The following is a 26,773-nucleotide window of genomic DNA, read 5'->3' as shown; positions in this document are numbered from 1 at the left end:
TGGACGTCTTGCAGTAGGTGAACCCAATCAATAAAAGCTCCTTCGCACCAGTAGGGAGAGTTCACGGGAGGGGGTATGTTGCGACGAAACCGTTCGACACCCTTGGCGTTTGAACACCCCTGACGAGACGAAAGTCATACAGGGCGAACGTCAAGAGAATCGCAGCGAAACGGGAGAAGCAATCCAACCAGCGAGGAGTAAGGAGCAAATACCAAGCCATAAGCGTAACACGGATATTAATTAATTAATATTAAGTAAGCGTTAAAACTCAGATTAGTGAAGGGACGAGAAAAGTAAGTGAAAAGGTGAAATCAAATGTGATCGTGTTATAATAGCTGGTATCGCGAAAGAATTGGTTTAAAATTAACAGTCGTTAAAATTTAACCAGAGTCGTTAAAAATTGCTAGAATTTGGCATCGCGAACGCATTGAGTTCATTTGTTAATTTTAACGACTGGTCCTATGCCGCCGTTAAACAACCCAAGTGCCACAAATCCACTAAACGACCACTAAACGCCTTCTAAACGCCTCAAATTCTCTACCTAAACGGAATATAGAAAGACTTCGTTTAGCAGACGGCAAACGACTCATGCATTCTAAAAATAGCAAAAAAGCTGGTGGCGCCATCTGTTTGTGGGATACCCAACCTGTGGAGCTTCCTCGCTTGGAGGAGAGCTTTCTCATTTCCTCTGTACTGTTGTATGGTTTCGCATTGAAGTTATGCATCGCTAGAACTAGAACGGCGATACGATTGTTTAAATACTAAACTCCAACGGAAACCACCAGTACTGAAGCAAGTGAGATTTGAGTAATGGTCGTTGGTGTGGATACCCACGTATCTGACCACACGACCATTCATATAGATTTTTGCTCAGAAAGTTAGAAGGCTATATAGGTCATTATAAGATGAAACTTGTCGAAACACATTGCAAGAAAAGGATAGCAATATAATGATGAGTTGTAATACGCCATCTATTGATCAACCCAATGAAGCTGTGAAGCTTTCATTTTTTTCCTATGGATATTCAATTTTCCAGTCGTTTAAGCTTAATCTGTGGCGCTTGGGAAACGACTGTCAAGAGCGTATGCGATACAAATTAACAGTCGTTTAATTGTACTGCTCGAATTTTTTCCCCGTGTTTGCCTATATGCCATTTCGAGCAGTCGTTAACTGTTTTGACGATCGTTTATTTTAACAGGAATGAACAACAAATGAACTCGGTTAAACCAAAATGAACTTTAAACGACTGTTAAAAAGAGTTCATTTATTCGCGATGCCGGCTAATATGTATGAAATATAGTTTCAGAACCGTTTCAAAGGCGGTTAGCGAAAATTCATCCCAACAATATCCCTTAGTCTAAATCAGCCAAATCTCATTGTCTCATTGTTTGCGTGGAACTCTTAGTCAATCACTTGGTCTCCACAGTTTCTGACGATGATCATCACGAAAGTCATGGGAGATTTGCGGTCCGTTCGAGTGGTCCCAAGCAAAAAAATGAGCATGTTTTCTCACTGTGTTTGAACCGACATACCATCAAATCACACACAGCTAGAAAGCATGCCCATTTTGTTGCACTCCAAGTATATTTCAAGAATTTCATGATTATCACCGACAAAAAATGTCGCGACCAAGTGTGTTAAACAAAATGTCACCGAGCATGTGATTGGTCCACCAACTGTTTGAGTCTCACCTCTGATCACCTCAGTTGTTTACGTGAGCCCATTTGTGCTTCGTTTCAGTCATGAGTTTTGGTGGCATTTGGCAGCACTGTTCACTGCCAGAAAAAAATCATGATATTGCTTGCGTCGGCATTAAGCTCAGCTTATCAGTCAGAGTATTAACTTTGCTTGCAGGATTACGGAATTAACTTTGCTTGGCACTCGCATGTCGCGTTTGGCATGCCATGACGCAATTTCATTGAGTATCAGCAACAAACATCAAGCACTCATGGATATGTTCATTGATTTCGGTGGTGATTATCATGTGATTCTCAAAACATTTTGCAACACTGATGCTATGTCAGTTCAGAAACTGAATTTGTATCAATCTCGATCTTGGAAATTCTTTCTAACTAATCACGAACCTTTAACTAATCCGGAACCTATTTCCAGAAACAGAAACTAAATTTATCTCTTTTATAGGAGCTTAACACAAACCTGCTCTAGTCCTAGATAAAATTTCAAAGCTTTTCGATTTCTGGAATTGATTGCGAGTCAAACCAGTTGCTAAAATCTTCTTCAAAACTTATTACGGTGCTCGGTGCGGCTGGTTAGTGCACGGCCTATATCTATTGTGCTATTGTATGTAAGACAATACATGTTGTCCTCGATATTAGTGAGGGGTGTTTCAGAGCCCACTAACGGCTCCGGAGTAGTGATGGGTTATCGGAATCGCACCCACGGCTTGGAATCGCTTCCGAGCATTGCTACTCCGGCTCCGATACCGTCTAAATAAATCCGACGATTCCGCCCTGAGCCGTTCGGAGCCGTCCGGAGCCACTCCGAGCCGCTAGTCGGCAGCTGGAGCCGGTCGGAGCCGTCCGGAGCTGTCGGAGCCGACCGGAACCGTTGTAACAGTATTTACTGTAGTGAAGTTTTTTTTTTTTTGTACAATACAGGGTTTCACACTTTATCTAAAGACCATGGGACATCTTCTCGATTCTTTCTTAAACAATTAGAATACTACGGCATGACACTTGAAAACGTTGATGATACCTAAATTCATTGCAGTCAATACTGATTCTTCGGCACATTTCTCGAACACATTGTTCCACGCCCAGAACATGCCATGTCTACCAAATTGCTTAGACGTATAACCCTTGAGTCATCGCATCAAATGCATAATTATTCTTTTCATATTTTAGTAAATAAAACAATTGAAAGAAAAAAGATTGAATGCATATTTTTACAAATTAAATTTAAAAAATGTCCCGAGGTCTTAAGAAAGAGTATCAAACCATGTATTGTTAAAAAAAATCTTCACTACAGTAAATGAAGAAGACTTTTTTTTAACTCATCAACTCCTAATTTTATATTAGATATTATTGCTGATGCATGCGATTTGAAGCGTTTCAGAATAATTTCGACTGTTACAACGATTCCTGTCTGCTCCGTCGGCTCTGAACGGTTCCGGACGGATCCAGCTACCGACTAGCGGCTCCGGGCGGTTCCGGACGGCTCCGGACGGCTCCGGACGGTTTCGAGTTTGGAGTGTTGCACCAACCTTGCGGAATCGCTTCCGATTTTGGCAGAGTCATTCAGAAGCGATTCCGGATTTTTGTTGAATTTACCCATCACTGCTCCGGAGCCGACTCTGCACCCACGGCTCCGAAGCAGTGGCGGATCTAACGGTAGGCGGACTAGGCGGTCGCCGGGGGCCCCATCGATTTAGGGGCTCCGTAGATCGCTAGTCTATAGTATGCCGTATGGACAGAGTACTAACGACAAGGGCCCCCGGAATGATAGACGTTGGGACCCCGAGGCTAACGAATCATTTGCATCCATCCCCCCCCCCCCTCCCCCATCAACCAAAATTTTAGAGCCAACAATCATGGGGGCCCCCCGACGACATTTCAAGTTTACTGTAATCTCCCAACAGCAAGCTCATTGCAAGTACCAAAACAACCCCCCGCACTATTTACCATTTACAGGAGGCCTCAACTCGTCTTGCCGCCTAGGGCCCCCGATACCCTTAATCCGCCACTGCTCCGGAGCCGGCGGCGAATCAGCGCCATCGGACCAACGGTTCAATAGAGACGGCATTGTATGATAGCGTAAAAAAAGAGTATATCTTCACGCAAGTGTGGAAGCTAACGCCCGATGTGATTGCAGTATTGACATGCATGACGTTGTGTATCATTCGTTAGTCCCATTTCTTAACAATTTTCAAAACTTATCAATTTTGTTTTATGTTTTCTTTTTTTTTGTTTTAGTTAAATTACTTTAAACACGACTTACTCGGCTATTTACGGATTTTCTCAATTGAAACCTAATTTATTTATTTTTTTGTTCACTGTGTTAAAACCGGTGCCGGAGCCGTTGGAGCAGAGCTGTTGGTTCGGAGCCGGCTCCGGGCTACATTGATCGTACTCCGTGGTGTAATTTTTATATTCACTAGCGCATCTGGCGGCGGCTGACCGAAGCATTTTGCCAAACAATTTGGAGCCGTTCCAGAAAATATGTTATTTTTCCATGTTTTTCACTTTAACTGGACTGAGAAAGCTTTGTAATTGATACATAAACATGTTGTGCAAGTATTTCAGCCATTTTCGCGTCCACCAGCCGCCGCCAGATGCGCTAGTGAAAATCAAAATTACAGTACGGAGTACGATCAATGTAGCCCGGCCTTAATGTTGTAAGCAAGTAATGCCGACCATATATCCTCTTCTATTTCATTTATTCATTTAGTTTTTTCATTTTATTATAAAAATAACGGTCAAATTGAAATTTGGAATCGCTTGAATTTGACTCGAAAATAAGCACAATACGAAAAGAGGAAGAAGAGAAACGTCATTCTCCATACAAAATGTATAGAATACCCGGGTATGCTGGTTGCTAACTTACGTGGTAAAGTTAAAAAAAATCAAAATAAAATACTTACAGGCTGTTTAAAATTACAACTTATGCACCAAAAAATCATGAATTAAAAGTTGGGAGGCTACGGAAAATTTCAGGTCAATAAAAGGAATGAATCAAAAGTTATTGCAGTTCGAAGTTGAAAAAAATACCCGGGTATCCGGTTGCCAACTTAAAGTTTAAGAGCTTTCTCCTTCCCTCTGTACTGTTATATGGTTTCGCATTGAAGTTATGCATCGCTAGGAGGTTGCGGTACGATAACTGTAAGGCGGAAGGAGATGACCTGAAAAAATGAGCGAGAAGCTTTTTTTTTGTTTGTCACTTTGCACAACGGGTACTCGAAACCCCGCAATGTTTAGCGGGCTGTCAAATCATGTTTGTTTACATTCTCGAACGATTTGTAAACAATTGAACTGCGTTCGAAGCACTCGAAACGAAGTTTTAACAATACTTTTTAACTCGTAAAAAATACGTATTTATACCGTGATTAGTGACCCCAAACACACACACACACACACACACACACACACACACACACACACAACATGGAGTACCTAACAGGTCTATCGCAAAAGGAGAATGTTCGCGCAGCCTGCAAAAAGTGTGGCTTTCCAGGACACCTGACGTATCAGTGCCGGAACTACCTGACGGTAAGTAAAGCAACCGTAAAAGGTGTGTAGCATCATGCAACATGCTGACGACTCTCACGCCACAGGTCGATCCGCAAAGCCAAGCCGTAGTACCGGTCCAAAAGCGTCCAGGTAGTGAATCGCCCGAACAGAACTACCTCACACCACTGCAAGAGCTCCGGAAGCAGGAAGAGGAAGAAGAAAAGCGCAAAGCAGAGAAAGCGGCCCGCAAAGAACGCAAGGAACGGGCACGCCGCGTAAAGGAGGCACGCAAGGAGAAAAAGAAGCGCAAGCATCGGAAAAGATCCCGCTCGAGCAGATCGGACGATAGCGATAGTTCGGATAGGAGCACTAGCAGCAGCAGTAGTAGTAGTAGTAGCGATAGTAAGCACAAAAAGAAAACCAAAAAGCGATACAGGAAAAGGGAAGTGAAGCAAAGCAAAAGGGAAGTGAAAAAGTCCAAAAAGGTTAGGCACAGGCGCAAGCGAAAGGATTCCGACAGTAGCTCGGACAGCTAGAGAGCATCCGGAATCAATCACTCAATTGTGTTTAAGGACAATAGCTGTATACATACATACACATACACTTGAAAAACAGATCATGAATTGCAATACATTTACGTTGATGAAAAAACGTGATCATTTAAAAAAGGCATGGATTGATCATATCAGCAATAAGCCTTTTTACAATGGATCTTAAGTGGCGTTGTAGGAAAGTCAGAAAAAACAAGAATCAATTTTAGGAAAGCTTTTCCAACTAAGCTTTTCCCTTTTAATTTGTCATTGTGGTTATATTAAGTAAAATGCTAAACATTTCCTTTTTTTCTTTTTATTGATCAAATGATTCAACACACATTATACGATTAATAGATTCTACGATAGTGCGATAGATTTGCGTTTTTTTCTTCTTAAATATATTTGACGCTTCTACTGATTTGATATACTATTCTTTTCGCACAATAACATCCATAAAATTCACTTGAGAGAGGTACAAATCGTGCCCAGCATATAACAAAAAATATCGTAAGGAATGTGTAACATTTACATTTTGGTGTAAGAATCCTTCAAGGTCGAACAAGATCTATTTGAAAAATATCTTCGAGCTGGACAAATTGTATTGCAACAGTTCAAACTCATGCTGCATCGCGTTCAGCCGTTTGCGTGTGAGCGATACTGTTGGCAGCATCTTTTCGTCCGACGGTTCCATCGTGGAGGATTGCTGCAGCGGATTGGAGGTCCCACCGGCCGTCTGCTGATTCAGTTTGCCCATTTCACGGGCATATTTGGTGTGTACCTCCTTGAACCAGTGCAGCGAATTGAACGCTGCCGTTTGGTTGAGCAGCGTCAGCAGATAGGAAAGCCCTTTAGCGAGGGAAAAGCAAAAAGAGGATTATTATTAAGTTACACTTGCATTAAACAGAACGACGCTGCTCTTACCCATCACGAAACCATCGTCCGTTGGCAGAAACGTTCCGTGCCGATCTTTTTTAGCGATCGTTTCCTTTGCCTTCAGCATCGCCTCGACGTAGCTGATCGTCAGCGGCGGTATGATCAGATAAAACAGCTCTAAATGCGCAAAGCTGTCCGCTGGTGCAGAGCTTTCGCCATCCGCATGGGTCGGCCGACGGCGCCGCAACCCGTCGAACGCATTCAGCAGCAGGCGGAAAAACTCATTCTCCAGTCGCCAGCTTGTCCGAACGGTGGCCATATCTTGACGCCATATGTTAACGGCCGACTGATTACCCGGGGAGCCAACGGTCGGTTCGCTTGATTGTGCCTGATCGTGCTCTGACGCTTCCGCTGCCGTTGGAGGATTCGAGACGAACTCGGCGGCACCGGTGCACTCGTGCAGCGCACCGGCATGCAGCATCCGTATGAAAGCCATCGCATTGCCTGTGGAAGAGAAGAAACGCGAAGCGAGATCGTCATAGCAACGTGAACTCTTTGGTCGTCTTCGGCAGCTTACCAATTTGACAGATCAGTTTGCGGAACAGATCGACGTATGTTTCACCATCGTCCGACAGGCCAAGGTTTCGGATGCGTCGGTTGAACGCGAGCGCCCGGTCGTACGTATAATTGGCAGCATTCACACCGGACGATGCACCAGTTCCCGCTGAGTCGTTACTGTCAGTAACGAGCTTTTTCGCATCCGCAGCCAGCCGGGAGTGTATTTGCTCGTCGTACAGGAAGTGGGAAAATGTGAACAGCTTCTGGCGCAGGAACTGGAATGCATAGTTTACCTGATGGAAGAGATTAGGTAAGGGACAAATGTAATCTTCTCTAAGCCCTTACACATGTTTCTACCGCATCTTACCACTGTGCTTATAATTCCAGGCCCGTGGCGCTTGATGGAATTGGCAATGTGTTCAATTTTGACCACATTGAGCACACCGCCACCACTGGTGCTACCGCCGCTTGCCGGTGCCGCTGCCTGCTGACGCTCAATAAACAGCTGGCCGTGCAAATCGTACCCGTACGAGCCGATGAACGTTTCGAAATCTTCCATCAGCGCCAGCACATCGTCGTCCTGTCCGTGACCACGCGGGCCCCGCCTATCCTCGGCCGTCGTCCGTGGCAACTGGTCCTCCACCAACCGTATACCGTACTTCCGGTCTACGATGGAGCGCATTTCGCGATAGATGCGCCACTCGGACGGTGAGATGGTCGAAAGCGTGTAGAACACATCGCTCAAATGATGCGCAACCGAATGCCGTGCGGACAGCCATCGTCCATCCGGCTCCTGCGTGAGCTTCGTGCGCAGAAACGCAAACACCAGCTTCTGCGTGTGGTTTTGTTCACCCATTGCCGCGTCGCATCCGTCGCGGAACGGATCGAACGGTTCGATCTGATGCCACTTGCCGTGAAAGTCCCATCGTATGAATGCTTCGATCCGGTTGCTCATGGGAACGACACTCACGGAGAGTGCATCCAGCCGGGCACTCGGGCCCAGCAGGGGCGTATATTTGCCGGCAACGTCGAGACGATTGCACTCCCGCTCCCAGTCGATGAAGGTGGCCAGGCGGTTCAGCAGTGACTCCACCTTGCGGTACGCGTCATCCGTCAGCGCTAGCAGAGGAGGTCCGCCGTTGGACGCACTTCCGTGGCACAGGGCAATGGTCAGTTGTGCCAACCCCACCCGTTCTGGTGTGGCCGGACCGTGAAGGCACTTTTCCAACACATCGATAGTGGAAATCTTCTCCAGCCAGAGCGACCCATTGGCGGTGGATTTGGATTCCTTTGCTTCGCGGAGCAATTTTTTCTACCCAAAAAAAGAAAAGGTGGAACCAAGTTAGAATGAAACACTGTCACCGGACCTTCGCCTTACCTTGGCATTATTAACAATGGTGTAGATTTTATGCTGCTGATGCTGAACGATAAACTGCAGGCAGGGCACAGTGACGGAACGGCGAGTGGAGGACAGCAAAAACTCTACCACCATGCGCCGGTACTGTATCAATCGGTCCGTCCTTTCCGTAGCCCGTCGACCGTACAGCGCGTACAGTGTTCCCAGCACGTATTCCATCTCGCGCACGAGTCGTACACCCTCCAGCAGCAGGCCACATTTGATGCGCAATTTTTCCAGCGTAAAATTGCCATCATCCTGAGAAGCCCCGGGCACGGGTGGCCGGTTGCGCAACTGCACATGAGCCTCCACCAGCCAGCTGGCCGCATGCAGACAGAGAACGGCAGCTGTAGCCGATTTTTCCAGCGCCTGCAGTTGCGCGTCCCGTGCCTTCTGATAATCGAACGACGTAGACAGCGGCGTACTGACGGAAATTGGAGCCGCACTCGCGTCGTAATCCCGCAGCAGCTTATGCCCATGCGCCTGTATGAACTCGTCCGGCTGCCAGGGGAAATTGTCCTCCAGCGGAATCAGGGGGAACTGAAAGAAAAACGCTTCCATGATGGTACCATTTTCCAACTACGAAGGTATCCTTCACTCCTTACCCACCTTCAGGTTTAGCTCGAAAAGATTCTTCAACATGCGCTGCTCGATCGGCAGAAAGAGATAGAGGGCGAAATTCAGCAGCACGTTCACGCCAATAACATCCTTCGATTGTGTGAAATCTACTCCGTTTGGTGTCGTCTTTGCACACGCCGTAAGGTTGGTAAGCTTTCGCTTCAAAAACTTCATGAACCGATCGCTAAAGGCTTCCCCGGAGCAAACCGGATCGAAGCGCGTTTTCACCTTGTACAGTGCCTCGAGAAGGCGCCTTTCGCCCGTCACTTCCGGCATGGACTCATCCCCAATCCAAAAGCCAATCGCTTGGCACACGAACAGAAGATCGCGGAAGCCGGCCTTGTTCGACGGAGCGCTTTTAGTCGGCTGGCGAAGCTTATGAGCGAACGATCGCCAGTGCGCTTTGAGGTGAGTCTTGCCTATTATATGATCGAGTTCCAGGGCGACGCGTAACAGTTTTCCAATATAGTCGAAGAGATACTGGAAATTATGAACGAATGAACACAAATACCTACATACTTCTCATAGTTTCGTCTGTGGATTACTCACGTCTACATCCAACGACGGTGGTGACTTCCCATCCAGACCATTCTTTTTCGTGCGCTTCGCTCGGCCGTACGATGCTTCCTCGTCAAAAAAGGCACCGATTTGACGCAGCAGCAGAACGCCGACATCTCGGAGACGTTCGTAGTGGCACTGCACCGTTGCCATCAGGTCGATATTCTGAGCAATCCATAGCAGAGGCGGACGATCGGTATCCTCCACATCACGGAATGGTTCGGTGCGATCGTAAATAGTGCGTACCAGCGCCCGTATCTCCTGCTCCAGACAATCGATCTCACGGCACAGTTGCGCAAAGGTGGACAGTAGCTTGTTCAGCGGTAGGGTGCTAGTGCCGGGTGTGGCACTGTTCGATTTGCCACTGTTGATGCTATTGGTCTCTATCATGCGAGCGGGCGGCAGCCGCTCATTATTGCACGCGTAGTCCAATCGCACGATGCTGGGCACGGGTCCGTTCGAAAGGGCAGGCAAGTGGAGCTGGGCTAGCTTTTGATCATAATCTTTCAGGAAATGACCGTACTCCTTGATCTGCGTTGCGTACAGATGGCCTGGAAAGGAAGTGAACATGTTAGTTCGTGATATAACAACGTGTATATACGCAAACACTCACTTGACGAAACAACCGTCTCCATCACGACTGATTAATTCATATCATTGAAAGGAAATGAACAGAAATAGGAATAATATTCACCCGACTAGTGATAACAATTGATGATTCATGTCGGTTTGTTGATGCTATGACTTTTTCTTCTTCTTCTAACTGTCATGAAAACACTGTCAATCAACTCCTGTGTTCTCGTCGGATTTTAAAGTGTCGTTATGTTTGTGGTGGTTGAGTTTTAAATTGTCCGTTATATGTTTCTGTCGGTTTTATTCCAAAATATATAAAAAGAAGAATATTTAAACTATGTTTTAACTTTAACAATCCATACTTCTACATTTAATTGCACCTTCTATATTGTCCTCTTTTCGACCAATCATTTGACACCCTTCAGATATATGCCAGACACCTAGCAACCGTTGGCAAGGACCTGGTAAATATTCTAAACAAACAAATGTATCGCTCACGTAGAGTAGAAAACTCACTCGTACGCAAACAAGAATAAATATCTAAACCATGTAACTTTGGGCCGTATAATGGGAACAGTTTTCGCCAAATGCTGTAGAAAAGAGCATGAAAATAACAAGTAAGTAGGTGCAATTCTGATGCCGTGTGCTAAACTAACCTTCACCACTTTGTTTCCAGTGATGCGCTAAACATTCTCGTGCTGGGAATTGAGAATTCGGGCAAGACTGAGATATCGTTCAAAATTTGTCATCAAAAGCGGGGTGATTATGCTTCGACCAAAGGATGCCGATTGTTCGAAACTGTGATCGGTAGGCGTTTATTTGTTTGCTGACTGTGAGCTGTGTCCTTCTTAATCAAAGCGTATCCTTGTTTTTATGTTCCAGCGGATACTGAGATAAAACTTATCGAAATCGGCGGTGGATCCGACCTTCGAGACATCTGGAAGTACTATTTCTTAGATGTAATTTAAGCTGTTTTCTATTTGTGTGAAGAATTTTACCAATCGTTCCATTCCGCAATCGCAGGCTCTGGCTGTTATTTTTGTAATCGATGCTTCCAACATACACAACATCTGTGAGTCTTACAAAATATTCCAAAACCTCATGGCGCACGAGTTCCTGGCCGGCAAACCATTCCTCATACTCGCCAACAAGCAGGACCTGCCGGAATCGGTCGATTGTATCGAAATCTGCGAGTATCTGGACGTCGAGTATCTAGCGAACCGGTACCGTTGTCCGTGTCTCGTAGAGGCATGCGGCAATTGGGGCACCACCGCCTACGAACCGAACGAATACGATGGCTTGACCTACGGCATCCAGTGGCTGGTAGGAACGGTGCTTGCCCATCGGCAGTTCATTATGAACCGTATCAACTTCCACAAACTGATGCTGGGACGCGATGGCGCGGATGCATCGAGAACTATTAAAAGGCCGCGCACTGGCATCAAATCCGGGGGCAGCAGAAGACGCAAACGCAAAGACAGCCGTCCGAAAACGGCACCTTCAAGCCAGCAGGCCTGGCTGAAAGAAAACGACAACAATTATCTGATTAAACGAAACAGCATTATCTCCGTAAAGAGTATACCCACCAGCACTACCACGGAACGGACGAACAACTCGAGCACCAAGGCAACTACTACCTCCGGCAGCGGACTTTCGGTCGTAGATGAAGCTGTGGAAGTCAGCCAGACCAGCAGCAGCACGGGTGCGTTTGTATGACAATGGGAAACAAGACCGATGTACAATTGATGCTTTACTTTTCCAGAACATGCCACAGTCATACATGTAAGCAAAGATGATATGACTTTAGAAGATTTGTCCCTTTCTTTCTCCGTCAATGAGACGAATGGAAAAGCGGTGGAACTTATTTGAGATGAGCGTTCTGTGCCAAAAGCGCTATACATCGGCAAGGCATTATGATTCACTTCCTGTTCTGTCGGGTGTTTTTTGTAATTTTTTTTTAATTTTTAATAACATTCTCATCCCACCAGCACTACACCAATCTTGTTTCATTTGTAACACCCATACTGCTACTCACCTTGGTCTGGTGTCATGATGACAGATGTAGAAAGTTATGAAAACAATCGCATTTCTCATTTTCCGCACGCACTTCGTAACAAAATGAGGCTTTCGGTGGTAAATTTCTTCAAGAAAAGTGTAAATGGACACATTTTCCGCGGTAAATATCGATTGGTGAAACGGGTAACGCCTCGCTCGACCCAGACCCTCATTCGAGAGTACGAACAAACGGAGGCCAACATGAAACTGCTGCTCCATCCGTACCTGTCCAAGGTAAGTCCGTCTAGTCGCGGCGGCAAATTGTGCCGATCAGTATTGCTCACACGTTCGCTATTTGTAGGAACAATCTAGCGGCCATGCGAAGGAGCTGGGTAAGAAGGAACAGCTCGTGGCCAAATGGCGAGCGGAACAGCTCAAGATGAAACCGCACGTCACGATAGCGGAACGATTGGCACACCTGCAGGTCAAAAATGTGTGGGATTAGCGTAACGGAACCGTGAAACAGTATAACACCGCTGAGGGTTCGGAGTAAAAGGAGTTCCTTTTATTGTACAACAAGCATTTTACATCAACAATGCGTTTGAGGGAGTGTTCACTCTTCTCGTGTATGTGGTAACAGTAGAATCAATAGTGAATAATGTTACAATCAAAATATATTACTGTGTGTTGTTCTCGAGTGGTTGCTGATTGTCCGTCGGCGTGGTCCGTTACGCCGGTACCCAGCCCAGCGGGTTGGGCGTCAGGTCTTCCTTGTGCAACACTTTACCCTGCGAGGAATACTCTGCAAACTGGGCCACCACCGGATCTCGCTGGCATGATGACATCCCTATCACCCGTCCCCCCTTACCGATGTAGAACGCCACGAACTTTAGGGCGGCCAGATCTCCGTCAATGATCACCTCGTCGGGCTGGCCGTATCCGCAATATCGGAACGACTTGCCGAACAGTACCGTCCAGAAGAATGGGACCGCTTTGAGGGGTGTCGCCTTGCCGATCATGTTCAGTGCCGCCACCCGGCCGTGATACTGTGCGAGCGGATAGTGGCCGATGGTAGCCTGCTGGCCATCGTTTGAGTGGACTGGTGCGTTCGCAATATCGCCCCCGACATACACACCTTCCAGATTCGACTCTAAATACTGGTCGGTGTTGATCGATCCGTTGCGATTCAGGCTGATACCCGAGCCCTGCAGAAACTCCGTGTACAGCGTCGAACCGATGCCAAAAATGCAAATATCCGCATCGAGCAGGGTACCGTCGGTCAGCTCGACCTGCTGCACCGTACCCTCCGCTCCGATGCACCGCCGGATGCCGGAATTCATCACGAACTGCACGCCCTTCTCCTCAAACAGCTCCATGACCCGCTGGCCGATCGCTTCGCCAAACGATTCCTTCAGCGGAACGGCACCGCGACCGATGACCGTCACCCTGGCTACCTTGTTCACGCAGTAGGCGGCCGCCTCGAGTCCGATGAAGCTCGTGCCCAGTATGACCACCCGCTTTTCCGGCGCGAGTTGCTCGTTAACCTGCTTGGCATCGGCCGCCGTACGCAGCACGCACACGTTGCCCAGGCTAGCGCCCTCAATCGGAGGCCGGCGAGGATTCGAACCAGTCGCAATGTACGCCTTATCGTACCGGATCTTGTACCCATTGTCGAGCGTGAGTTCGTGCGTGGCACCGTCCAGCTTCGTTACGGCAGTGCCCAGCATGACCTCGATGTCGTTCTCGTCGTAGAACTGCTGCGTCCGCAGCAGGACCTTTTCCAGGTTCAGGTCCATCGTTTTGCTCACCTTCACCCGGTCGTACGGTAGGCATGGTTCCTTGTTGATCATCACTATCCGCCCGGTGAATCCTTCCTGTCGCAGCGTTTCCGCACACGTCGCTCCCGACGGGCCGCCACCGATGACGACGTACGTGCGGTCGTCCTGCACCGCCCGTTTGGCCATCACGCGCGTCCGCTTGTTGGTGGCCAGTTCGGTGCGCTTGGCGCGCACTTTCACCTCACCCGCCTCGCCAACGGTGACGCGGTAGCAGGGCAGCGAATCCATCCCCGGGAAGTCTTCGATATCGCCCGTCTCCACGTTGAAGCACGCTCCATGCCAAGGGCACCGGACGCGTCCTTCGCCCAGCGCACCGGTCACGAGCATGGCACCGTAGTGGGAGCATTTGTTGCCGATGGCCGAAAGCTTCCCGTTCTGCCGTACCAGCAGCACCTTGCCCTCGCCCAACTCGACCTGCTTCATCTGGTTCTCGCCAATCTCCGACTCCTGGCACACGACGGCTTCGATGAAATCGTCATCGTGCGTGCCTGCTGCCCCTCCATTGCTCGTGGACGCAGCCGCCGTAACCTTGGATGCTGTGGAACCAAAGAGATACGTGGGACACATTAGAACGCAAAGAAAAATCGATCGATTACGCACGGAAAAACACTCGTCCGTTGCGCGTGAAAATTCACTGTTCGGTAATTAGAGCTACGAAATTCCCGGCAGCCACACTCAATGATGAATCATCGTCAGCCGTACAGGAATGTTCACCGAAAAAAAACACGTACCGAGATACGACATCATCTTGTGACGCACACACTGGAAAGAATAGTCAACCTGCAAAACCCACCACACAACACGTTCGCACCGATCGAAGGAGCCGGAATTTCTGATGGATGGGTTTTTTTTCCTGTCCCCAACGATCCGATTGTTGCTGTGCCGCGCACTGTGCACACTAATGCGTTACCAAGGCAACCGCACACTGTCACCGCGCGCACACACACACACAAACACGTTCAGCGTACCGCGACACGGCCGTACTGGCACCCAGGAACGAACGAAGCAGCGATTCGCGCGGTTTTTTGGCTTTGGCTATTTAGTTCGGCGATAAAAAAAAACCCGCCTAGTGTTGCCCAAAATTTGTTGTGGTTGGTTGCGGCTAGTTGGCTGCCGTTTTCTGACCGGTCTTTGTCCGATCCGGTTTTTGTGTGGTGTCTTTCAAGAAAGGGTTGAATTTGGTACAAGACCTTCGCCGTACTTGATGGAGTGTTTTTTTTTTTGTTGCAAAATCTCCCTCTCCCTCGCGACAGAGACGTTGGTTTTGAGGAAGGTCAACGTATGCGGATTTTTACCATTAAAATCTAAACCAAACGCCGCTCGTTTCATCTCGAGAACCGAATCCAAGTCACGAATTCGATTTAGAGACAGAAAGCGAACGGCACTCGAAAGCGAAAATCATTCAAGGTAACACATTGTGGTCCCATTTTTTTTCTTTTATAACATCAACCACTTTATGCTTTATGTTTCGTCCATAGTAAACGCTCTAACGACTCCCTTCCACCACAATATGTAGACGCAAGTGGCAGTCATAACTTTCACTTCTTCCGATTTTGTAGAGCGAGACCTCAGCCGCTCGCTAACCACAGATACCAACAAAAAAAAACCACACACTTCCGCCGTCATTACACAGCACTAGCGAGTGTGAAGGGCTTATCTTAGCAGGGCAGCAGAATAGCCAAACAAACCGGTCACTGACATGAAATTACACATCTGAACTTGGCCCGTTGCTATGGCGACCGGTGACCTCCGAAAACGAAACAAACACCAAGCACACGGTTGTATTCTTACCTTTGGCGAGGGATTCGTTCGAATTGCGAACCGCCTTTGACGAACTGCAGCCCATCTTGGAATGAAGCCCCGGTAACAGGTGTTGGTGCCCCGAATGCCTGAACCACGCTACCGTCTGCCGAAGCCCAATGACCCTGGCGTACCGATCAACAGTGCAGGCCACAGACAGTGTGGTACGATGGCGACACGAAGACGCGAGCAACCACCGAGTGACTAATGCGAAGGTCTCGACAAGGTATTGCAGCGGGTCTGGCTAAAGGTACTACACCACTGCCGCAAACGATCCTGTCCATTGAAAAGGTAGGCGCACGATACCGTGTACCGGAATAGTGTTCCGTGTGCCGCGGTCGATCGTAAACTAAGACCAGCGCCCGTTCTCTCGGACCGTTTCAACCGGTTGCACGGTGGGGGGTTTGCGCGCCGTAACCGCGTGCCACCTGCCGGTTCTGCGCTATATCGCGCAGAAAACGTGCTCGTAGGCAACGGCGGTTCAATTCGTTCGTTTGGTCGCGTTCGCTACCATGCGTTTAATCGGCATTCGGCATCGCGATCGTGATGTTTCGCCGATGCGATTGCGCGCGAAGGAGGAGGAGTGATGGCGCTGTTGAATGCTTCGCTTTTGCACTTGTTTATTGCAAATCTAGCGTTTACCTGAGCTTGGCTCAGTGGGGAGGCCTAACCGTGCAAATCGCGCACTCGCTCGGTGGATGTTAACGACATAAAAATGCAATTGCTAATGTATGTAGAACAAGCAGCCTAGTGTATGTGCAGTAGCATATCTACCCATTACAATGTTAGAGGTATTAGATGTTGAGCTAGTTTTTTATTCATTTTGTTTTTCAATCGTTGACTTAACGGCCTTGGAGTTTTCAGCAACGCATGCATTCGTGTTTTTTTTAAACACGAGTAAACGTAGTTATTTAAGCACTATCTAAATGCTGAAGGTCATCGTCATTAGCACAGTCGTGCAGGTTGGATTTTTAATCCAAGCAGATAGGAATTGGTGAATAAGGGTGCTCGGTTGGATAGATATATAGGTATGTCAAATTTTGGTATTGTTGTGCTGCTTATCATCGAAATTGCAAAAATGACATTAAAATCTTCTGCTTAACACTCAACTGATAACACACATGTATGAAGGGGTAATACAAAAAAAATAAACAAAGTCTAACGAAACCGGAAACCTACGCCTATAAACTAGTATTTACTCCTGATAACGTGCAATCAATGAATCACTCGAATGCTGTCAGTGATATAACAAACAGCCTATCAGAATGTAGCCTCGGCAAGCGAAACTCCATCCACCATCACCATCGTGCTTGATGTTTGTTTTTAAGAAAACCTGTCCACGTAGTGCAATATCTCGAAGCCCACCTCCACCATGATAAGGATGATAATCATCCACTCCAACCGTACGTGATGGTCATCATTCAGGTTCGAGCTGATCAGATCGGCCAGCTCAACACAGTGGTTTAGCTTCTCGTTCATCACGCGCGTCCGCCGGGAGATGCTGAAGTATGCGCAGGTCTGATTGTACAGCGATTCCAGCTGCTCCCGGTCCCAGTAAAAGTCGGGCGTGTCGAGCAGATCCGAGCTAAGGTTGATGACGTGCCGCAGCGCGAACAGCTCCCCGGTGCGGCGCAGCATTTCCGGTCGCGTGATTTTGATCTTGTTTCCCTTCTTCAGATCCTCCGTGACGTACGCCATCGAGTCGATGTAGCGCTCGAGCGATGCCTCCCAGATGCCCAGCTTCACCGACAGGGACATTGCATTTGCAAAGGTGTACTTTTCCAGATCGGCATCTTCCGACTTCGAAACGTAGAAGCTGTTGTGCTTTAACCGCGCAATACCATCCTGATTGTAAAGCATGGATTCGCTCTCCTCCAGCACGGTACCCTCGTCGTACGAGTCCTGCTCGAACGGGCGCAAGAACCGCAGAATGTTGCTGCTCTCCAGATCGGTACAGTTCCACAGCACCACCGTGCCCTCGCGGAAAAAGTACAAATCTCGGCACTCGTCGCCCACCTTGTACTTTGCCGTCACGTGCAGTACGTCCGGTTCCGTATCGATATTATCGCTGGACAGGAACTGCTTCGGTTCGTACAGATTTTGTTCGCGCAGTGCCCTCAGCAGCCGATCGAGATCGTACTCTTCCGCGGTAGCAAACGCCGTGACCGTCTTGTAGCCGCGGGAAATCTTTTCGTTCTCGTCCTCCCGTTTTCTGCGCGGCCGTTTCTTTAGCTGCATGCTTTCGTGCAGACTGATGATGGAGGATGATGAAATTTTGTTACATTGTTGCACTTGTGACGATGGCCTACCTCGACTGACGAAGTACGGACTGTGACCGAGCTGCTGCGATGCTATGGTTAGGGGACCGGAACTTGCCGGCATCGTTCGGGCGTGTGCAGCTTTTGTCAATGGAACATTTCCACCGATGGTGGTCGCGTTGCTGGAAGCATTTCTCCACCCACTTAGCACTAGCGTTGAGGAAAACCGGCGGCAATTGTTGAACAAATTTATGCTGATAAAACTTGTCATGTTTATTGCGAATTACAATCGACCGGCATGTCGCGAAATTACTCAACACAGGAGGATTGTTTTCTTTTGAATCGATTATGCAGCTGTCAGTTGGGGTGATGTGCGAAGCGACGTCAAAAGAAATACATTTCAGTTGTGCAATATGTTTTAATTATTTTTAACATTAACGAAAGCTCAGTGATTTTACAATACAAATTATTCAATTCAGATTATTGTAGAAATAAATTTTGAAAAATTGTTGGCTGTTGTTTCATCAGTTTTACAAATGATACGTGTAGTCTTCTTCTTCTTCTTCATCTATGAGCGAGGTTGTATACTCCTATGCCTTCAGTCTCTCTTTCGGGAGGTTGGGACATAATCAGAGTCATACCCACTCTGGCTAAAAGACTAGCCTTAAGCTGTGCTTAGAGATCTGAAGTACGGTATCGTACACTTCCTATGATCTCCAACCGCAGCTTAACTTTTAACCTGACAGGCTCTGTCATATGGTTTGTACTTTCGGGTTTGTTCATGTCTCATCTTCAACTTCTGTCGTCATCCCCCAGGAGCGGCTCCCACGCCACAATACTACCGCCAACACCCCCGACCCACCACACGACTCCCAGGCCGAGCACAGGCAGCCTCGTAGGAGGACGCACCCCCCGAGCACCACCCCGCAAAAGAACCGTATCCTGCATGACCGACGGGGCGCGCCCGACCATACGCTGGTAGTCCTAGAACTCTCCACCCCCACCGCACGGTGGCACCGCGCACCCAGCGCCAATCAGTCTGAACCTCTACCGAGCCCACGCGCGACGGCACCGCACCCACCGTGGCAGCGACACCAGCCCCGCAGGGCCCCGGTATCCCCGCCCACCGGGCACCGTTACCATCGCCCGCGCCGCAACGACCCTGCGTTGGTCCCGACAACAAGGCGCCGAGCGCTCGATCCCCCCCCGCGGCCGGACCAAAGAGCCCCGGCCCCAACGCACCGCCGCACGCAATCCCATCCGCCAAAATCAAGACACAGGCCTCCGCGGGATCCACCCAGGAACGTGCCTGTCCCCCCAGAAACCGCCCATGCACACCCGAGAAACGCGCCGACAGGCGGCATCGCAGCGACAGCACCGCCGCCCGAGAAAACCGCTTCCCGTGGGGAGCTATGTTTTAATCGTCCTTGTAGTTTGACCTATTAATATCCACTGTTTTAATTTCCTTTTTTTTTTTTTTTTAGATTTCTATTTCATTATCTTTCATGAATTTCAATATTTTTTTTATTTCCGTACCTGCTTTGTCTTTCCATTTTTGTTTGAAATTTTCGAAGGAGATCTCTTTTCTATTATTTTCATACTTTTTGCACTTGAAAATTATGTGTCGTCCTGTATCTGGTTCTTGGCATTTTTGACAGTCTCCTATTTCTTTTATTCTCATTTTGTTGAGCCAAAATCAAGGTCTATTGAGGATAGAGGTTGAAGCATTCAGTGTAAATTGACAAACAGCTGTGGGAAAAATTTGACATTTCGGTAAGAAGTTGTTTACCTTCATACGACGGCGGTGGTTTTAGAAAAAAAACGAGTTACACGCGTACCGAGTTTTTAAAAACGACCTATATTCCATCCAAATATTAAAATAATCGAAGTTTTGGTGCAGTTTAACTCGTTTAAAGGTATGTTGGTGTTAATTTTGAAGTCATGAGACTAATTTTGTTATGCAATTTCAGTGTACAACATGACAACAACTTGCGCTGCATCTTTTGTAGCAATAGCCGGTATCTGGCAAAAAAGCACAACATCGACATCATTTTCCATAAATTTCCAACTGAGCCAGTTCTTTTGCGCAAATGGATATTATTTTGCAAACAAGAAGACAAATGGACTCCTTCAAAAAACCATATTTTGTGCTCCTCACATTTCGTGAAGGACGATTACCAGCTCATCAACTCACCGTCCAAGGAAAACAAGAAGACGTTTAAGAAGCTGAAACCAGTTGGTAAGCCTTTATTATCAATTTAAATAAGCATTCTAGAGGAAAAGCGAACCTGCAATATGAACGAATGATGTACTACTGTTCAGGCGGTTTAGCTGTTAGCCGGACGTACAAACGAGCTGCTACAGGTAAGGTTTGCCATCGTACAATTGCAGATGCTGGCCGGAAATCAGAAGGCAGCGATCACAACGCACGAATCACTCGGCTGACACTATCAATGCTTCAAAGCGGCCAAGGCTGCTTTCGATAGTGTTCCACATCAGTGGCGGATCTAACGGTAGGCGGACTAGGCGGTCGCCTGGGGCCCCGTAGTTCTCTAGTCTAGTCTAGTCGCCTAGAGCCCCCGATATCCTTAATCCGTCACTGTTCCACATTCCTTACTACTCGTCAAACTCCGAACTCTCAGACTGCCGGAACAGCTGTTGGCCTGGACACTACACTTTGCACCGTACCATCGCTTCGTTGGGTATGTCACAAGGAAGCAACGTTGATCGACGTTTCATTGTACTCTTTGTATGGCGTATTCGGGGTTTTTGCTCCAGGAAACCACTTTCTTTATGCTGACGATACAAATATATTCATCCCCATTCGCGGGCCCCAAATAAAATCCTTCCTCAAGCCGACTAGCTGCATCTTCAGGGCACGTTGTGCACGTTCTTGTCCAGGTGCTCCACAAAACCCTGGAATTAAGTATTGAGTGATCACCATCACAAACATTCAGAAAACACAATGAAAATAAGCAATCGCTAGCGATTGGCTGGGAGTTGTGTGTTGTTTGCACGCCGCGCTTCATAGACTATCACCGTATTCCATTGTTGAGCATGTTTAGACGACTGAGAGTTGGTGCTTGCAATCTATAAGCTAGTTTAAAAGTGTTGTTCAGCTACCGTAAAACAAACGCTGCGATATTTGAAGCATTATTTGATAAGAACAGCAGCCGGATCGTTGGATTGTACAACAAAAAAGCTGGTTTGAACATGCTTCATTCAAAAGAATATCACCTACAAAATGATAAAAAGCTAATTGTTTTAAGTTGCATCTTGTAGTTTCTACTTATGGAGAATACGTACCTCATTAAACATTGCAAGCAATTCTTATTTCTCCGCATATATACCGAAAACCTTCACCAAACTCACTGGAAGGCAAGTTGTGAGACGCAAATTCCTGTGGGAAGACTGCTGTATAAAGTTGTTTTCAGCACCTGTATGAAAGAACGTTGTTGACAAATATTGTTTCCGTATTGAACGCAGTTTAAAATTATGCTACATATCTCTTGTTTCCTTGTTTTTTTGCAGTAAAGGTATCCATTATGTTCCACTCGATTCTGCAGATTGCTGCGTGAGTTGTTTGTAAACACTTTCTAATCGAAGTGTCAAACGCAGCTTCAAAATGTCGGAACAGAAACAAGCTATGCTTCGACCTCTATCCTAAATAGACCTTGGCCAAAATGGTGAAAGATCGTGACCTGTCAGAATTCTGTTTGTCACTCTGACCTCTTTTGGTGACAGTTCTGTGTCTCTCTCCCATGCCGTTAATGGGAATTCCGGTTCGAATTCCAGGAATTTTTTTCCTTTATGGTTGCTCTCCTTTTCGTACCAGTGTTGTGTTTCTTTTAACATCTGTTCTTTTAGTTTAATGAAACCATCTGTGTATCTTATTTTATTGTTAACTACTAGGTCACTTATTGTGCCTTCCTTTGCTAGTTTGTCGGCCCATTCATTTCCGCTTATTCCGACATGTGCGGGTATCCACCATATTTCCGCCCCTATTTTTTTTCCTTTTTTGTGGATGTTGTATATCATCTTTTCTACTTCCTCTTCGTTTTTTGCTTTTTTCAAGATTTCACAGCCTGCTAAGCTATCCGTAAATATTATTGGATTTTTCATTCCTATCATTTCTGCTTGTTCTATTGCTTTTTCTATCGCTAGTAACTCTATTGTTGTGATGGCCGCTATATTTTTTGTTTTGTAACTGTGATACCATCTGTTTTTTTTGTCTTGTAATAGTATTCCTATTCCTGTTTTCCCATCTATGGCACTTCCATCCGTGTATATAGTTGGTCTATCCTTCGTAATTTGTTCTATTTTTCTGAGTGTAATTTGTTTTGTCACTATTTTATTTGTATCTTTCTTTTTCTCTATTTCTTGTTTTAAGCTTGTATTAATTTTAATGTATCCCGATATGTCATTTTCTTTGGTAGTTGATATTATTTTTAGCAGCTCTATATGTTCCCCGTATAATTTTTCTTGGCTAGTCATTTTTTTTCTCGTTTGTTTCATTTCTCCTAATTTTCCATTTGTTTTCTAGCTATTGGGCAAAACGTGAAAGCACTTAGAATCTCTTTGCTGGCAACATATTTCCTTCTAATTTCTAGAGGCACTTCTGCATTAATGGCGTGTAGGGAATTTGTTGGGGTTGTTTTAGTACATCCTGATATTTTTCTCAGTGCTATGTGTGTTGCGGAATTTAGCTTGTTACTGTTTATTTTATTATTGTTGCTGGTATATGAGGATCCCCTTTCCAAGATGCTTCTTATTGTTGCTCTGTAGACGGTTCTTGCTTTATGTGGGGCTATGCTATTTCTATTGGCGCAGATGATTTTGAAAATGTTCAGTCTTTCGGTTGCCTTATTTTTTAGGTACTCTAGGTGTTTATTAAAGTTTAGGTTCTTGTCTAGTATAGTTCCCAGGTATTTGTATGTGTTCACTTGTTCTATTGGAGTATTGTTAATACTTATGTCTATATTATTGTTGTTTTTCCCCATCACCATTATTTTTGTCTTTGAGAGGTTTATTTTTAAGCTTAGTTGTTCTATTCCTATCATAAATTGTCGCATGCTTTGTTCTAAGTTACTTTTTAATGTAGCGTCATTGCATCCAGCTGCCAGTATTATAAAATCGTCAGCGTATTGTATTAGTTTGGTGTTTTTTTTTGTTATTTATTCTTTTGTGTAGCTCTCTTGTATATATGTTGAAAAGTGTAGGGGACATCACGTCTCCTTGTGGGAGACCATCCGTCACTAATTTAACGATTTTTTTTCCGTTGCTTGTTATTTCGACAGTCCTGTTTCTTAGGAAATCTCCTATCCAGTGTATGATTTGACTAGGCATATTCGCTTCTATTAAGTTTTTTATTAATATGGTGCTTTTCACCGTGTTATATGCATTGGCTAGATCAACAAATATTATGCCTGTCCTTAAATTATTTTTTTTGTTCATTGTAATTTGATTGCAGACATAATTGGTACACATTTGTATCGACCTTTTTTTTCTAAATCCAAAAGAGGTGTCAGGTATTATCTTGTTTGTTGTAAGGTGCCTGTTTATTTTTTTTAATACTGCTGTGTTGCTTACTTTTATTATTGTTTGTAGAAGAGAGATGATTCTGTAGTTTTCTATTTGTTGTATGTCTTTTCCTGGTTTTGGGATTGCTATTGCCTTTATTTTTTTATATTGTTTTTTTATTTTGCCCCTTTGCCACATTTCATTTATTTCCCGTATGAAGTTATTTTTTTCTTTTGTGTTTAGATGTTTTAGCATTTCATATGTGATTTTGTCATCCCCTGGTGCTGATTTCTTTTTTTTGCTGATTATATTGTCCCAATCTTCTACATCTATCATTGTTTCCTCGTTTATAAATTCTGGTATATTGAATGCTTCCAGTTTTAGTCCTTTCCCTACCAGCATTAAACGGCTTTGAAGGCATTCAGAAGGCATTTAAGGCCTTAGTCGCCTTAGAAGGCGAATTAAGATTTCAACCGAAACTTTCAAGGCTGTAACGGGTTCTTTTCGAAATATTTCAACTTTTTGATTCAACAAGAACAGATAGCTTGCCGCCATCTTTGCTTGTATATATACTGGTTTTGCACCCTTACTAATGTAACTGCCAAATAGAGCAGCGACAACGCTTTTGGTTCCGAACCGAGAAAGCGTGTGTTCAAATCCTGATTTTTTATGATCTTTTTTTTTCTGTGCTTATTTCTTTTTATATTAAAATTTTCTTGCTATAATGAATATAAACAAACTTTATGTGAAGCAAAATGAAAATAATACCTTTTTAAAAAACATAATAATTACTCTATCTTCACCCATCATTATCAGGATGCGAGAAATATGCATCTCATTTCTCATTTTATTAGATTTATCGAAATGAGTTTGATATATTAACACCTTTCAACGGGTTGGTCTTTAACAACCGAATAATGCAGACCATCATTAATAAAGTGAAATAGCTCAGAGCTTAACGCAAGAGAACATAACACGTAAATCGTGCTATCGAATCTCACGCTCATATCTGGGAACACTACAACAGTGCAGTGTTGAAGACACTTGTAAGGTTTTCTTTTGACAGTTGCAATTTCAAATTTCAAATTAAAAGCGAAATTTTTCATTGACATATTTCAAAGGCATTTAATTACTGCTAAATGCACTGCTGATCGCCTTCAATTCGCCGGCGATTACAAGGCGATTAGAAGGCATTTAACGGAAATTTGCGGGTAGGGTTGTTCTTCTCGAAATTTATTTCCAGTAGTTTTTTTGCGTTTTCTTCATTACTATGGATAATGTTTTCTTCATTTGTATTTTCCTCTTTGTAGTTAATTTTTTTAACAATTTCCCACAGTTCTTTATTAGATGTATCTTCGTTTATTGTTTTTATTGTATTTTCTATGTATTTTCTTTTACTTTTACAAATCTCTAACTTCAATTTTGCTGATGTTTTCTTTAGTTCGATTAAGGATTCAATGGTTCTATAATTGTTGAAGAATTTTCTTGCGTTCGTTTTCTGTTTCCATGCATTTTTTATTTCTTTATTCCACCATGATTTTGGTTTGTGTTTCACCCTGTGTCGATTTTTTTTAATAATGGTTTGAATTTGTTTTGTTAGTTGTTTTATTGTTTGTGGTGTTTTGCTGTTTATTCGACTAATTTGCTCTAAAATTTTTGCTTTGTTGTATACTATTGTTTTTACATCTGTTGTGCTTTTGTTGAGGCTTATTTCTATTATCCGGTGCTGGCTATTTCCTATGTGTTGGTCTAAAATTTTTTTGTGTGTGTCGACATATATATCTTGTGTTATTATTGTTAAGTCTATTGCTGTTCTTCGTTTAGTTGTGTCGTTAGGTATATTTGTGTATGTTTCGTTTTTTAGTACTATTAAACTTGAGGCTTCAATTCCTTCCAATAAGGTTTTTCCCCAGCTGTCTATTTTTTCATCACCCCAATATGAATGATGACTGTTAAAGTCTCCTGCAATTATCGTCTTTTCGCCGAAATTCGTTATTTGTTTTATCATTTCTTCAAATTCATATATTGTTGCTTTCTTTGAGGCATAAATGGAAATTATATTAGTGTTCAACTCAGTTAGTTTTATTCCTACTAACTGTATAAATTTTGAGCTCTGTAATTCTGGTATTCTTCTAAATTTTATTTTATTTTTAATAATAATGCATGATCCGCCATATCCATCCTCTCTATCTTGTCTTACTATATTGAATCCATTTATTTTTCCTTTTTCGTTATTTTTCAGCCATGTCTCTTGAAGACATGCTATTAAATAATTTCCTTTTATTAGGACTTCTCTAAGTTCATCCTTGCAATTTCGTAAACTTTGTACATTATTTTGGAAAATTTTTATATTTTCCATTTTTTTATTGATGAATATTATTTATTTAATTTTTTATGTTTATTTATCTGTTTGTTGGATATGTTGCTTTATTTCTGTTTTATTTTTCTTTGGTGACCTGGGATGAGGACTGATTTCGTCGCTCATAAAACCTGCCATTTCCTCCTCGCTAGTATCGATTATTTCTATTTCAGTAATTTTGTTCTGATTCTTAATATTTTATGTGTCTTTTGTTTCGTTTTCTGATTCGTTTTTTCCTAAGTTATTTTTTTCTGTGTCGTTTTGATTATTTTGCTTGTCTGTGAATGTGGGAGTTATTTTCTGCATATTTATATTGTGTTCGTTTTCCATTGTTTTTGGTGGGGGTGTATCTTTTTTGTTTGGTCGGTTATTAATTATTTGTGCGAACGTTTTATTTATATAATTTCTGGGTACCACTGGTACTTGCGCTCTTCTCATTTCTCTCGCTTCTCTCATTGTTATTCTATTTTTTGTCTGTATTTTTTTAATTTCGACCTCGTCTAAATATACCGGGCAATTTTTGTCCAACGTGCTATGGTTTTCTCCACATTCCATGCACTGTTCGACTCCATTGCAGTTTTCATGGTATTCTTCGGCGCATTTTGCGCATTTCTTTGTTCCCCGGCAGTTCTCTTTTTTGTGTCCTAACCGGAGGCATGTCATACACCTCATCGGTTTCGGGTAGTATTGTTCTACCAACACATCGTA

The 26,773-nt window shown here is 44.7% G+C and overlaps 6 protein-coding genes across 7 annotated transcripts; 3 read left to right on the top strand and 3 right to left on the bottom strand.

The window, feature by feature from the left end:
* Positions 1-4,977: 4,977 nt before the first annotated feature.
* LOC121601803 (protein SREK1IP1-like) lies at positions 4,978-5,848 on the top strand. The gene is made up of 2 exons (XM_041930600.1): positions 4,978-5,225; positions 5,291-5,848. The coding sequence occupies exons 1-2, from the start codon at positions 5,121-5,123 to the stop codon at positions 5,720-5,722; spliced, it is 537 nt and encodes a 178-aa protein (XP_041786534.1). The 5' UTR covers positions 4,978-5,120; the 3' UTR covers positions 5,723-5,848.
* Positions 5,849-6,004: 156 nt separating this feature from the next.
* Positions 6,005-10,770, bottom strand: LOC121601799 (WASH complex subunit 4-like). Its single transcript, XM_041930594.1, has 9 exons — positions 10,676-10,770; positions 10,336-10,586; positions 9,714-10,273; positions 9,156-9,644; positions 8,529-9,086; positions 7,518-8,462; positions 7,170-7,443; positions 6,641-7,096; positions 6,005-6,565 (listed from the first exon to the last, which is right to left on the bottom strand). Exons 2-9 carry the CDS (start codon positions 10,355-10,357, stop codon positions 6,285-6,287), a joined length of 3,585 nt encoding a protein of 1,194 aa, XP_041786528.1. The 5' UTR covers positions 10,358-10,586; positions 10,676-10,770; the 3' UTR covers positions 6,005-6,284.
* A 55-nt stretch (positions 10,771-10,825) lies between these two features.
* LOC121601802 (ADP-ribosylation factor-like protein 13B) lies at positions 10,826-12,288 on the top strand. Its single transcript, XM_041930598.1, has 5 exons — positions 10,826-10,912; positions 10,972-11,102; positions 11,178-11,254; positions 11,319-11,997; positions 12,058-12,288. Exons 1-5 carry the CDS (start codon positions 10,863-10,865, stop codon positions 12,162-12,164), a joined length of 1,044 nt encoding a protein of 347 aa, XP_041786532.1. The 5' UTR covers positions 10,826-10,862; the 3' UTR covers positions 12,165-12,288.
* Positions 12,289-12,332: 44 nt separating this feature from the next.
* Positions 12,333-12,967, top strand: LOC121601804 (ribosomal protein 63, mitochondrial-like). The gene is made up of 2 exons (XM_041930601.1): positions 12,333-12,584; positions 12,652-12,967. The coding sequence occupies exons 1-2, from the start codon at positions 12,345-12,347 to the stop codon at positions 12,793-12,795; spliced, it is 384 nt and encodes a 127-aa protein (XP_041786535.1). The 5' UTR covers positions 12,333-12,344; the 3' UTR covers positions 12,796-12,967.
* On the bottom strand, positions 12,834-16,629 carry LOC121601800 (apoptosis-inducing factor 3-like). Of its 2 annotated transcripts, none has more exons than XM_041930595.1 (2): positions 15,920-16,629; positions 12,834-14,664 (listed from the first exon to the last, which is right to left on the bottom strand). In XM_041930595.1, exons 1-2 carry the CDS (start codon positions 15,972-15,974, stop codon positions 13,019-13,021), a joined length of 1,701 nt encoding a protein of 566 aa, XP_041786529.1. In that variant the 5' UTR covers positions 15,975-16,629; the 3' UTR covers positions 12,834-13,018. The 2 variants fall into 2 exon arrangements, with proteins under 2 accessions (XP_041786529.1, XP_041786530.1); XM_041930596.1 differs by lacking the exon at positions 15,920-16,629 and adding an exon at positions 14,860-15,137.
* A 475-nt stretch (positions 16,630-17,104) lies between these two features.
* LOC121601801 (required for meiotic nuclear division protein 1 homolog) lies at positions 17,105-18,707 on the bottom strand. The gene has a single exon (XM_041930597.1). It carries the CDS (start codon positions 18,455-18,457, stop codon positions 17,252-17,254), a length of 1,206 nt encoding a protein of 401 aa, XP_041786531.1. The 5' UTR covers positions 18,458-18,707; the 3' UTR covers positions 17,105-17,251.
* Between the last annotated feature and the right edge of the window lie 8,066 nt (positions 18,708-26,773).

The sequence above is a fragment of the Anopheles merus genome, unplaced genomic scaffold, assembly GCF_017562075.2.
Source record: "Anopheles merus strain MAF unplaced genomic scaffold, AmerM5.1 LNR4000186, whole genome shotgun sequence".
Classification (NCBI taxonomy): Eukaryota; Metazoa; Arthropoda; class Insecta; order Diptera; family Culicidae; genus Anopheles; species Anopheles merus.
Note: the sequence above shows the minus strand (reverse complement) of the source record. Positions and strands in the feature narration are given on the sequence as shown.

What these genes read in the sequence shown, in the direction of transcription:
- LOC121601803 (XM_041930600.1), top strand. Translation starts at nt 5,121, where the DNA reads ATGGAGTACCTAACAGGTCTATCGCAAAAGGAGAATGTTCGCGCAGCC. An exon ending in AGTGCCGGAACTACCTGACG is followed by an intron (nt 5,226 to 5,290) that starts GTAAGTAAAGCA and finishes CTCACGCCACAG; the next exon opens with GTCGATCCGCAAAGCCAAGC.
- LOC121601799 (XM_041930594.1), bottom strand. Translation starts at nt 10,357, where the DNA reads ATGGAGACGGTTGTTTCGTCAA. An exon ending in TTTTCGAGCTAAACCTGAAG is followed by an intron (nt 9,087 to 9,155) that starts GTGGGTAAGGAG and finishes TTTTTCTTTCAG; the next exon opens with TTCCCCCTGATTCCGCTGGA. An exon ending in CTGGAATTATAAGCACAGTG is followed by an intron (nt 7,444 to 7,517) that starts GTAAGATGCGGT and finishes CTCTTCCATCAG; the next exon opens with GTAAACTATGCATTCCAGTT.
- LOC121601802 (XM_041930598.1), top strand. Translation starts at nt 10,863, where the DNA reads ATGGGAACAGTTTTCGCCAAATGCTGTAGAAAAGAGCATGAAAATAAC. An exon ending in AAAGAGCATGAAAATAACAA is followed by an intron (nt 10,913 to 10,971) that starts GTAAGTAGGTGC and finishes CTTTGTTTCCAG; the next exon opens with TGATGCGCTAAACATTCTCG. An exon ending in GGAAGTACTATTTCTTAGAT is followed by an intron (nt 11,255 to 11,318) that starts GTAATTTAAGCT and finishes CCGCAATCGCAG; the next exon opens with GCTCTGGCTGTTATTTTTGT.
- LOC121601804 (XM_041930601.1), top strand. Translation starts at nt 12,345, where the DNA reads ATGATGACAGATGTAGAAAGTTATGAAAACAATCGCATTTCTCATTTT. An exon ending in TCCATCCGTACCTGTCCAAG is followed by an intron (nt 12,585 to 12,651) that starts GTAAGTCCGTCT and finishes CGCTATTTGTAG; the next exon opens with GAACAATCTAGCGGCCATGC.
- LOC121601800 (XM_041930595.1), bottom strand. Translation starts at nt 15,974, where the DNA reads ATGGGCTGCAGTTCGTCAAAGGCGGTTCGCAATTCGAACGAATCCCTC. An exon ending in GAACGAATCCCTCGCCAAAG is followed by an intron (nt 14,665 to 15,919) that starts GTAAGAATACAA and finishes TTGGTTCCACAG; the next exon opens with CATCCAAGGTTACGGCGGCT.
- LOC121601801 (XM_041930597.1), bottom strand. Translation starts at nt 18,457, where the DNA reads ATGACAAGTTTTATCAGCATAAATTTGTTCAACAATTGCCGCCGGTTT.